Genomic DNA, 12,962 nt, shown 5'->3' on the forward strand with positions numbered 1-12,962 from the left:
AGTGACACTTCGGAGAGTTAGAGTTTTGCCAAACTGTAGGTTGGGAGTAGGAAATGGCAGTTGCTGTAAAGAATTTGGCCTCTCACAGAGGGGGGTGTGTCTGTGTGTGTTTTGGTCTTTTCTGGTGCTGCGTGCAGGTTGGAACGTGTCTGTCCTCTCCCTCCCACTGCCTTCCTTTTATAGAAGTCTAAACAACAAGCAGCCATCTTGGCCGTCCCACCATTGGCCACCGTTGCAGTGAAAGGGAGAGTGATCTGTGACATGCCTGGAATGATTTGTAGTGTTGAAGAGATCGCTTTCGTGTGAAAACGTGAGGACGTCTGTTTCTTGACCCATTTTTAAGCATTTCAGGTAGGACATGAGCTACCTTTTGGTGTGTGTGTGTGTGTGTGTGTGTGTGTGTGTGTGTGTGTGTGTGTGTGTGTGTGTGTGTGTGTGTGTGTGTGTGTGTGTGTGTGTGTGTGTGTGTGTGTGTGTGTGTGTGTGTGTGTGACAGTGAGCGCTTTTTCTCCCAGCAAGGGATTCTCAAATTCCTCCTGGCTAATCCACACACAGAGTGTGTGTGTTTGTGGTGATTTTGGGGGGCCGCCCCTTATTCAAGTCTTGAGGTTGTCGCTAGCTTGCTTTCACTCGCTGCATTGACCCAGACCAGATAAGGGAACCACTTTTAAACAGAAGGGTTATGTCTCTCAGCCAGGAAGTCTTGCCTTTAGGTAACAACCGAGTGTGAATTGGAAAGCAAAGGCAGTGATGCCAGACGGACAAATTTAGTGAAGTCTCCTTCATCTGTGGTTGGATTTGACGGTTTGATTTTTTTTCCTTCCTAGTTGCTGCGAAAACATTGAACAAGATGGAGACTCACGAGGGTGCTCCAAAAGACCGGTAAGGATTATTTCCACCTGATAATTGATCAGTTAATCAATAGATAAATCAATCAGTCACATACACAGGATGGAAAGCAGTTAAGCAATGTTTCACCACACACACAAATTAATAGAATGTTTGAAGCTCAACATGCCTCTCGTCTTTGTGTCTCCCCCGTTGGCAGTGGCTGGCTGGTGGGCATCATTTTCTTCATCCTGGGCCTGGGGACTCTCCTGCCCTGGAACTTCTTCATGACTGCCTCAATGGTAAGCCCACACTAGTGCTGCCTCAATGGTAAGCCCACGCTAGCGACAAACTCACTAGCGCTGCCGGCTAAATGAAGTCCGCATGGTGCATCCGAACCCTTGATGTTGCTTGATGCAGACATGGAGGAAAAAACCTTTTGCTCTATGGCTTTTTTACCATAATATTTTGCCACTATGGCAAGTATCAGAGTCCAAACTTAAAAGTTTCGTTCAGCCATAGAATTAACTTCTAGTGCTTGCACCTAAAAGGCAGAAAGGGCTTTAAAGAACAGGACCAGTTGGGTAGAAATCTGTCTACCTCACTGGTGGCTTTTGTAGCTCCTAAGCTACGGACATTTACTCTGAAGCCTTCTGGGTCAATATGATCTTCACAGAGAACATATGCACTCTCTATGGTATATGATCTTCACAGAGAACATATTCACTCTCTATGGTGTCCTGGCTGTAAGTTTTTGTGACACTGCTGCAAGTCCATCGCTGTACAAAGTCAATTTGAGTCTTGGCCAGTGGAGTCTTGGCCCCATGTTTATTGCTATTGACTTGCCCCTCTTAAAGCTGAGTGTTCAGTGGGGTGAGGGAGTGTGTGTGTGTGGAGTGTTGGGGGAGGGGAGTCGGGGGGGGGGGGGGGGGGGTGGGGGCATGGCAGGGTAGGGCGGGTGCGTTTGGATTAAGTTGTTTTTTGTTGCCCAGGGGTCAGGTATTTTCTAAATCCAGGTCTTGTGTGAACCCCTGTGGGTCTCCTGACATGCCTCAGCAGCTGGGGAGGGTGGGGTGGGGTGGGGACATGTGACTGTGACTTTAATCTCTCAGGACTTGGATTAAATAATGCTTTTAAGGCTTTCAGTTCTCATTAGGCCCTGAGGTGCCTTAGCCACGGTGAACTACTGTAATGTTACCTCAGGACCTGCAGCCAGTAGAGCTTTGATACATTAATGAGGCTTAACCTTGAAGTTAATCATGTTTGACCTTCCTTTGGAATGATATAATGAATGATATAAATATTACTCATGTACTTAAAGAAAAAACGTTTTGTCAATCATTTACTCTAGCGTTAAGGAGACATACATATTTGGTACATTTTTAAAACGTACTACTGTCGATGAATACTGTTCACGAATGAAACCCTAATGTAAAGGTAGATAAACCTCAGAAAAAACTTTTTTTTTTTTCACTAATTTGCCACTATGCTTTTCATAGTTTATAAAATCTTGTGTCACCTGAGCTATGCTCGTGAAGCAATAATAAAGCTTTTATAATAACGGTAGTTTAGTCATTCTAGTAATTTAGAATGAGGAGAAATACAAATGGTGTATTAAGCTCCGCCAGAGTTATTCCCAGGGAGTCAATATTTATGCAGTCAGCTCAACATTAACAAAGATACACTTGCACAGATTAACAAAATCAATAGCCCCTAGCTATTTCAGTTAGGAGTTGTGATGTGTATTCAATAGGGAGTGCCTCCACAGTCTCCTGATAACAAGCCAAGGAGAACAAGCCACACTCTCAGCAGATCAATTAATCAATGCTGTAACTCTGGAATGATGAAATGACCTATTAACGGTCAACATTTTTCCATCTTCCCTTTCGTGTGTGTGTGTGTGTGTGTGTGTGTGTGTGTGTGTGTGTGTGTGTGTGTGTGTGTGTGTAGTACTTCAACAACAGACTCAAAACATCCGAGTTGAGTAATGGCACAGTCACTGCCAGTAAAGAGTATTACTTCGACAACTGGATGACTCTGCTATCCCAGCTGCCCTTGTTGCTCTTCACCCTGCTCAACTCCTTCCTGTATCCACGGTAAGGTTGTCATAGCAACCTTCACATGGTTGTTTTTGTTTACAAATATCAGGTTTCTCATTAATAGAGAGAGGAGGAGCAGGAGACTCTTTGTTTCGTCACTGTTTTTCATTACAATTTATAGTTATTTGTGACAAAAGTTATGGGTGACAAACTTTTTAAGCCTAGATAGCAAGTGTCCCTTGAATCGATCAGAGCAGGATAAAGTGAAGCGAAAGGGATCATTTCCATCCCACATCCCACTGTTGACCATGGAAAGCATTTCTTCCAAGCTTTAGAAAAGACCACAGTTTGAGTTGTGTCTTGTCTACCTGCAATGCTGGTGCAGTGATTCTCTCAGTAGCTGACTCGAGAGGGGATCCGGCCCAAGTGTGGCGTGGATCTGGGCCGGACTCACTCATTCCAGAAACAGCAGCCATACAGGAGTGTGAAGAAAAAAGAAATAGGAATAGACAAGCATACGGCCAGAGGATTGAACATGTTCTAAAGAAAAGCATAATATAAGAATGCAATCTTACACCACGTTCGCAGCCGTGGCCATGATTTTGGGAATTGGAAGTGGCAGAAGGTTACTAGGCACATGTCTGTAACTCTAGAACAGAATGGATAGAAATGTGTTTGGAGGTCGAGTCTAAATGTATAATGTGAACTTCCTGTCAGGATCTCGGAGGCCGTACGCATCGGCGGGAGCCTGGTGTGCATCCTCATCCTCTTCCTCCTCACTGCCGTCCTTGTCAAGGTGGATATGGAGCAGGACCGCTTCTTCTCCGTCACCATGGCGACCGTTTGGTTCATCAACTGTAAGTGGTTGGTTATTTGTGTGTGTGTGTGTGAGAGAATGGGGGGACAAATAATAGTAATTATAGTAAGGGTTTGGTTAATGGTTTGAAAATTACTCAATTAATAATGGTCCTCCATGTTTGCTTGTTGATTTTTGTTTACTGTTGGCATGGTACTTATGCTTCAAATCACACTCACCTTCCTCTTCTGTGTCAGCCTGTCTATTCCTGGCCGTGTTCTCTTAGAATATCTCAGAATATCTTATCACAAACTCCCACCCAGCATGCTCAGTCTCTCTCTCTCTTGCTCGCTCTCTGTGTCTGTCTCTCTCACTCCCTCTCTCTCTCTTTTGCTCTCTCTCTCTGTGTCGCTCTCTCTGTGTCTCTCTCTCTCTCTCTCTTGCTCTCTCTCTCTCTCTCTCTCTCTCTCTGTGTCGCTCTCTCTGTGTGTCGCTCTCTCTCTCTCTTGCTCTCTCTCTGTCTCTGTCTCTCTCTGTGTCTGTCTCATTCTCTCTCTCTCTTGCTCTCTCTCTGCGTCTGTCTCTCTCACTCTCTTTTTCTCTCTCTTGTTGCCTCTCAGTCTAGCTGGCAGTGAGTGAGCTTATTCACAGATGTACACTGTAATGTTGTTGTTTCTCATAACTTGCTTCAGTTAGGTCCTCTCCCCTCCTGCCGGTGTGTGTGTCCAATATGCTGTATGCAAGTGGAATCGCAATGGTTTTGTTCATTATATTTTCTCTCTTCTCTTTCTCTCTCTTTTCTCTGTCTCTCTCCCTTTCTAACATCCCCTCCCTCTCTCTCTCTCTCTCTCTCTCTCTCTCTCTCTCTCTCTCTTTCTCTCTACCCCCCTGTCTGTCTCTCTCACTCTCTTTTTCTCTCTCTTTTTGCCGGTGTGTGTGTGTCCAATATGCTGTATGCAAGTGGAATCGCAATGGTTTTGTTCATTATATTTTCTCTTCTCTTTCTCTCTCTTTTCTCTGTCTCTCTCCTAACTAACATCTAACATCCCCTCCCTCTCTCTCTCTCTCAATTTCAATTCAATTCAATTCAAATGGCTTTATTGGCATGAATGTACGATACACTGTTGCCAAAGCACTAATAATAATAACAATATAATGTTATTATTAACAATATAATTATTCTCTCTCTCTCTCTCTCTTTCTCTCTATCCCCCTCTCCCTCCCTCAGCCTTCGGTGCCGTATTGCAGGGCAGTCTGTTTGGCCTGGTGGGTCTGCTCCCGCAGAAGTACAGCGCAGTGTTTATGAGCGGTCAGGGCCTGGCCGGCACGTTCGCAGCCGTGGCCATGATCCTTGCCATAGCCAGTAAGTGGGACACAAATATTTGCCGAGCGCAAAAACACTTCTTTTACACAAAGCAATGTGAACTCTCACTGTGCTCTGTTGACATAAACCAGAAACATTTGTCAAAAGTCAACCCAGAGAATTTGCTCTGCTGTCAAATGTCAAGGTGGGGTATGTGTTTTTAAGTTTTGTGTGTGTGTGTGTGTGTGTGTGTGTGTGTGTGTGTGTGTGTGTGTGTGTGTGTGTGTGCGCGCGCAGGTAAGGCTGATGATCAGACAGCTGCCCTTGGGTACTTCATCACCCCGTGTGTTGGAACCCTAATCACACTAATCAGCTACCTGACACTGTGCAGACTGGTAGGTACACACACACACACACACACTCTCTCTCTCTTTCTCTCTCTCTCTCTCTCACATGCACACACACACTCTCTCTCTCCCTCTCTCTCTCTCTCACATGCACACACACACACACACACACACACACTCTCTCCCTCTCTCACATGCACACACACACACTCTCACACACTTTATCTCTCACGCACACACTCTCTCTCTCACACACACACACTCTCACACACACTCTTTCTCTCACACGCACACACACACACCCACACAAACACTCTCTCTCTCTCTCTCTCTCTCTCTCTCTCTCTCTCTCTCACTCATCTACATAAGACCCTGTTCCAGACACAAAAATCTAAACGTGCACTCATCCAGTCATGTCACATGTTAAAGTCTCACTAGAAATAGGGAAGCAGAACACTTCCACCCAGCAGTCATGGGACACCCTCTTGATGGAACATCCTCATGATGGAACATCCTCTGTGTGGTTGCCATGGTTCTGTTGTCATGCAACCAGTTATGTCTTCCGTGGCAGTTATGGTTTATGTATATATACTGTATGTGGTATATGTATATGATATATGTGTATATTTATTAGAGCTGTGAAAAATAACGCGTTATGATTCATTTACAGGATTAATGCGTTATTTTTTTTTTAACTCATTTAACGCATGTGCCGAATGAGCTTCCAATAAACCCACAATCGACCGTTCGCGAAACTCCTCCCGAGAACGGCCCTTGTCCAATCCTACCTGAGCAACCTCTACTAATATAAAAGAAGAAGGTCAGACAACCTCGAGGTCTGATGAGCATGGTGAAACGGTGTTCATACGGGACTTGTAGATCTGACACAAGGTACCCTGAGATTTTGGAGCGACAAAACAAAAACAACAAAACAAAGGAGGAAAGGAGCCCGCTGTGGATTTAAAAGTGTGGGAGACCCCGCTCAATGTATCAATGTATCAACTCAATGTATCAAAGATCAACAAACACACTTGTCTGCTCCAAAGTAAATGAAGCTTCTGGAGCTTTCCAGCTAGCGAACTAGCTATGCTATCTAGTTGAGAAAACAGTGACACCCCCAAGCAGTTATGGTTCATGTCAACTAGTATTATAACGACTACAAGTACATAACTAGTCTCTCCAACTTATTTTATTTTAATCTTTGTAACATTTTGTGAACGGGCAACCTGCTCCTGGGTATCCCGAGGTATGTGTGGTGAAGTGAAGCTTCAGAATAACGACAAGCAGGATGATATTAACACTCTTTACTGAGAACTGTCAGCAGCATGAAAGTAAGTGACTGATAGCATTGAGGTTCACTCTTCTTCTGCTCTATGTACGTAAGTTAGCTAGGATTGATTGCAGAACAGTGCCTCCTTGTGGTAGCACAATATAGAACAGTATTACAGAACACAACAGTATGCATAAGGCACAACCTGAGAGCAATAAACGGTGATTAGATACAAAGCCACATCATTACATGAGGATCATCATTTTAGATGTATTAATGTCCCATATGGAATAGCAAAGATTATTGCTTTGCAGCATTTGCCGGACTATTATTTCAGTTTTTTATGAATAAAAAAATAAAACAACTTACATGTATATATCTATCTTTTCTCATGCATCTTTTTCTCACAAAAATATACAGAGAAAAATATGTGATTAATCATGATTAATCCACAGAAACCTGTGATTAATTTGATTAAAAATTGTTTCACAGCCCTAATATTTATATATGTTTATGTATTGGTGCTGTGACCTAGATGGGAGTGAGGTTAAGGTTAATTAAGGTTCTAAGGTTTAGTAAATGTCACTCCTCGACCCATTAAGAGACCCATGGGGTTTTAGCCACCTTGCTAGCATGCCTGCCTCCTGATCTGATGTGCCTCTCGCTCTTTTACAGCCTTTTGCCAGATATTACCTCCGCAAAGACAGGAGCAAGATCTACGAGCCAGTAAGCGATCCCGCATCCAATCAGCTACTGCTTAAAGGTGGGTGGGCCTGGCTGACATGACATAACTATGACATCGGTTTTCCTCTGGCGCTTGAATATGGTGGTCAATAGGATTTAAAATCGTAATGCCTTTGTTAACCACAAAACAGGTCACTGTACTTGTAAAGACATTGGTGTTTCAGTCTTTTTGTTGATTTATTCCCTATACCCGTACAAAGCCCCATATGCTTAGTGTCACATACGACTGTAGAGAAGGAAAACAAATCTATGTTGTCTTGAGTTTAAAGTAACACTATGCAACAATTAAACACTTTTTGAGGTATGGTTTTATCGGCAACTAGTTTTGGTGCGATTCTTAAATTCCTTTTGATAGCATATGGTCATGTGAAAGCCAGATAAACAGCCACGTTTGCCCTACTAGCCATCCAGGATATGCCCTATGTAGTTCCGTGTAAAGGGCTGGAACCCCCTGCTAGAAATGGAATAAAAGCTTTCACACCCATAACATTGCCAGCAATACTGCCAAAAGACATGAGTCAGTGTGTTGGCAAGTTTAAATCAGTGTCAACTGGGCTGTTGGTGGTGTTTGCAAGGTTTTTGCCTGCCTTTTAGGTAGTTAGCTTACTAGTTTTGGAACAGAACTCCGTATTGCTGCTTTACGTGGCATGACCTAAATAATATCCCTTTTCACTCTGTGTTTGTAATCCTGATCAGAAGCGAGATACAATTACTGTGCAATTAAGGGCTCTCAAAAGGAAAAGTCTTTGGAGACTTGGAGAGCTTATCTGGATATCTTGGCATAGTCCCTTAGGACTTTGTGTTTTAATACTGTTCTGCAACTCCCGAGATGAAAGTAAGACCGACATTGCAGGTCACACGGGTTTAGAGAGTTTAGTGCCAGTGTTTGGCCGTCCTGAAAATGATGTTGGTTTGCAGTAATTTGACCAAACTAATCCAATTAGGCCCAATGTCATTTTGGGTATGCCAACTTTATGATGCGTCTGAGCAGGGCAAGAATCCACCAACGGCACAACAGCCATGTTGTACTTATAGCAGTGAGGCCCTTTAAGAAGACTGTAACACTAGAATAGGACTATAGACTTCTCATACTTACACCATTTTTGTAAGATTTGGTTGTTAGAGCAAACCAGCATGTTTTTAAGGCTGGAGAGGGAGTGGCTGAATTTCGTCTGCATTTTTATGTAAATCCACTCCTGGTGATTCTTCAGTTCACATATTCATTATTCACTCTCTTCAATTCCTCTCTCAGAATAATTTTTTTGAAGTATGTAAATGTAAAGTTAACATTGTTTATGCTTCATGTGTAATATGGCATGACTTCTATGTATGTCATGACTGATTATAACTCTCTCATTGGTCAGTCTGTTTTTCCTTTCACCCATCATCTCTCCTGATTCTGTCCATTTAATATCCCAGAAGACACTGCGATCGCGTCAGAGAATGGCCTAGCCAATGGCAAAGCTAATGGCCACGCCAGCGGCTCTCCAGTGGCCAATGGCAGCATTGATGTCACCCCAACCTCCAGCGAAAGCAGACAAGAGTCAGAGAAACTGTCCGTCCTCGAGGTCTTCAAAAAGGTAGCCGTCCATACGCCTGATTTATCTTTCTAAAAGGCAAAACGCAAACAGCCACAATCTAACACGTCTAACACCTAACACGCCGCTAAAGAAAACAGAGCTGAACCCTCAGGAGTTGGGCTTGTGGATTGGAAAGGTCAAAGTCTGGACAGGGGTGTAACGTGTGTTTTCTGTGTCCGTCATCAAGGCGGAAAAACACGAGAGGACAATGGCTTTTAGTGTTTGCATACCTATTCAAACAGGGCTTTAGGGGTAAAACAAAATGCACTGTGTTGATTTAGGCCTTGTGTTGTTGGATGAAGCTGGAAATGAAATGATGGCAAATTTGTAATGATGCCTTTGGCCGTCTGTGCTTGTCTATTGTGGGGGACGATGTAGTTGCCTTACCTCCATTTTTTTTACCCTCTCTCTCTTACCCTTCCTCTCTCTCTCTCTCTCTCTCTCTTACCCTTCCTCTCTCTCTCTCTCTCTCTCCCTCTCTCTTTGTCTGTCTTTCACTCATTTCCTCCATCGCTGTTGTTCTCTTTTATCCATCTCTGCCCTCTCTCCCTCTCTTTCTTTTCTTTCTTTCTTTCTTTTTTTCTTTCTCTCTCTCTCTCTCTCTTTCTCTCTCCCTGTAGATCTGGGTCATGGCGTTCTGTGTAACGTTCATCTTCACGGTCACGCTCTCTGTGTTCCCTGCGGTGACGGTGGATGTGAAGACGGTGTACGGGGGAGAATGGGGTACGCACACAGTCACACAACACTAAAGAACACAACACACACCCCTACTCAAGTCCGAGTTCCCATGTCCGAGATGGAACGTGTAGTCCGTCAGGAAAGCAACCTATATGTTCTTCCACTGCTTGTGACTATTGGCAGTAGGGGTGTGCCAAATAATCGTCATGACGATGCATCGCGATTCTAATTTTCACGATCTACTGCATCGATTGTTGACGCCAAGTATCAATTATTAATAAAAAAAATAAATAAATAATAATTAAAATTGCATGAATGGTTGGCGAACATCAAGCATTTCCGGCCGCGCGATACTGCGACAAGTCATTCATAAACAAAACATGCAGTGTATCCAGTAATAATAATATTTGTGTTAAGTAACCTCCAAAAGTCATTTCAATAAATACAGCTATGTATGAATTGAGTTGCTTTGAGTTATCAATTGAACACACTATCCAGATCATACACAGCCAGTCAGCCACTGGTAATGGCTTAATTTTTTTCTAACAGTGTTCAGTGAAAATTCGCAATGCATCGCAATAATTCAAGTTTCGCGATGCATCGTGATAGAATCGCATCGTGGCATGTGAATCGTGATACGAATCGAATCGTGACTTCTTTGGCAATACCCACCCCTACTTCACATGACCAACTACCCCCCTGTGGACCTCACTCACCACCAACACCCCCACCACCAAAACCAAAACCAACACCAACATGCCCACCTCCACCACCAACACCCCCGCCCCCGCCCCCGCCCCCGCCCCCGCCACCACCACCTCCACCTCCACCTCCACCACAGAATGCATGCCGATGACTGGCCCTGAGAGTCAGGGTTTATTTGTGTGACCGTATGGAATGTAGGCCGGCCCACTGTCTAGAGTATGCATACAAATCCTGTGTGTGAACAAAGAGAGGGACTGTGTGTGTGTGTGTGTGTGAGAGTGTGTGTGTGTGTGTGTGTGTGTGTGGGTGGGTGCATGTGTAGGAGAGTGTACATGTGTGCATGGATTTGAATTTGTGTGTGTGTGTGGGAGGGGGAAATATCTCAATAAATTAGAGGAATAATAATCATTTCAAACAAACAGTAGAAGTAAAAGAGATCCATAGTAGGAACAGGACATTGTGATGGCTCTGTTTTGCTCTCAGAGAAGTTCTTTAGCTTGGTGTGAATAGTGTAAGTACTTATCTAATGGGCCGATAGTAAAAGTAGCCAATGGTAATGTTGTTGACATGTGATTGGTCAAAAGTAATGTTGTTGACATGTGATTGGTCTGTTTTGCTCTCAGAGAAGTACTTCATCCCTGTGTGCTGTTTCCTCTTCTTCAACCTCATGGACTGGCTAGGCAGGACCTTGACCACGCTGAAGCAATGGGTACGTCTCTCTCTCATCTGACCCCTCTTCCCCCCCCCCCCCCCCCCTCTCTCTCTCTTTCTCTCATCTGACCCCTCTCTTCCCCTCTCTCTCTCATCTGACTCCTCTCTTCCCCCCCTTTCTCTCTCTTTCTGTCATCTGACCCCTCTATTCCCCTCTCTCTCTCATCTGACCCCTCTCTTCCCCTCTCTCTCTCTCATCTAACCCCTCTCTTCCCCCCTCTCTCTCTCTCTTTCTCTCATCTGACCCCTCTCTTACCCTCTCTCTCTCATCTGACCCCTCTCTCTCTCTCTCTCTCTTTCTCTCATCTGACCCCTCTCTTCCCCTCTTTCTCTCTCTTTCTCTCATCTGATCCCTCTCTCTTTCTGTCTCAATTCAATTCAATTCAGTTCAGCTCACTTTTCAGTTCATGTTGCTTTATTGGCCTGACAAGTATGTCCATATATGCTGCCAAAGCACTTCAGTCTAAAAAAGTGTCTCTCTCTCTCTGTCTTGTCTCTCTCTCTCTCTCTCTCTCTCTCTCTCTCTCTCTCTCTCTGTCTTGTCTCTCTCTCTCTCTCTCTCTTTCTCTCTCGTCTCTCTCTGGCTCTCTCTTTCTCTCTCTCTCTCTCTCTCTCTCTGTCTTGTCTCTCTCTCTCTCTCTCTTTCTCTCTCGTCTCTCTCTGGCTCTCTCTTTCTCTCTCCCTCTCTCTCTCTCTTTCTCTCTCGTCTCTCTCTGGCTCTCTCTTTCTCTCTCCCTCTCTCTCTCTCTTTCTCTCTCGTCTCTCTCTGGCTCTCTCTCTCTCCCCCTCTCTACCCCCCTCTCTCTCGTCTCTCTCTCTGTCTCATCTCTCTCTGTCTCATCTCTCTCTCCCCCTCTCAGCCCTCCAAAGAGAGCCGTGGTTTCCCAGCGCTGGTGGTTGCGCGGGTGATCTTCATCCCGCTGCTGTTGTTCTGTAACGTGCAGAAGCGCTCCTACCTGCCGGTGCTCTTCAGCAACGACGTGGCCTTCTCCGCCATCATGCTGCTCTTCTCCCTCTCCAGTGGATACGGCGTCTGTCTGTCCATGACCTACGCACCGCAGTGAGTCCAAAGCCCAACATGCGCGCGCGCACACACACACACAGACACACAGACACACAGACACACAGACACACAGACACACAGACACACAGACACACAGACACACAGACACACAGACACACAGACACAGACACACAGACACAGACACAGACACAGACACAGACACAGACACAGACACAGACACAGACACAGACACAGACACAGACACAGACACAGACACAGACACAGACACAGACACAGACACAGACACAGACACAGACACAGACACAGACACAGACACAGACACACACACTCACTTAACACACACTCTCACTTAACACACTCACTCACTTAACACACTCACTCACTTAACACACTCACTCACTTAACACACACACACTCTTACTTACTAATACATACACATGCTCACAAAGTTACTTTGCTTTCAGCACACGTATGCATTAGCCTGTGTGTTTTGTGTGTGTTAATCTTGTATCAATATTTGCATCTCCTCTCTCTATCCCTCTCCTCTCTCTCGCTCTCTTTCTCTCTCTCTCCCTCCCTCGCTGACTCTCTCTCTCTCCACCAGGCTGGTAGAAGCCAAGGACAGGGAGACTGCTGGAGCCCTGATGACCTTCTTCCTGGCTCTGGGCCTGTCGTTAGGGGCCACCTTCTCGTTCCCTCTGAGGCTCCTTGTGTAGGGGACCCCCCCCCCCCTCCCCAAGCTCTGGCACGTTACCCCAAACCATGTATAATCAATGTTCCAGTGGAGGGCAGGAGCCAACCAATCAGATCAGTCTATGATGATCACCTGACCAACATCCTAGTTCCCACCACAGCAGAATGTTTATTGGATCCCACCCAGATCAACATATCCCATCAACCCCGGCACCTCCAGACTCCACCTGTGGTCTGCAGTGCC

The 12,962-nt window shown here is 45.0% G+C and overlaps 1 protein-coding gene across 1 annotated transcript; it reads left to right on the forward strand.

Moving 5' to 3' along the window:
• Window positions 1-682: 682 nt before the first annotated feature.
• Window positions 683-12,753, forward strand: LOC308382455 (equilibrative nucleoside transporter 2; the record flags this gene model as incomplete). Its single annotated transcript, XM_080860183.1, has 13 exons — window positions 683-713; window positions 828-882; window positions 1,049-1,130; window positions 2,779-2,924; window positions 3,585-3,724; window positions 4,892-5,026; window positions 5,264-5,361; window positions 7,259-7,346; window positions 8,747-8,907; window positions 9,528-9,630; window positions 10,914-10,999; window positions 11,862-12,061; window positions 12,630-12,753. The coding sequence occupies 13 exons, from the start codon at window positions 683-685 to the stop codon at window positions 12,739-12,741; spliced, it is 1,437 nt and encodes a 478-aa protein (XP_080716309.1). The 3' UTR covers window positions 12,742-12,753.
• Between the last annotated feature and the right edge of the window lie 209 nt (window positions 12,754-12,962).

Source organism: Sprattus sprattus, assembly GCF_963457725.1.
Source record: "Sprattus sprattus genome assembly, chromosome: 21".
In the NCBI taxonomy this organism is placed as follows: Eukaryota; Metazoa; Chordata; class Actinopteri; order Clupeiformes; family Clupeidae; genus Sprattus; species Sprattus sprattus.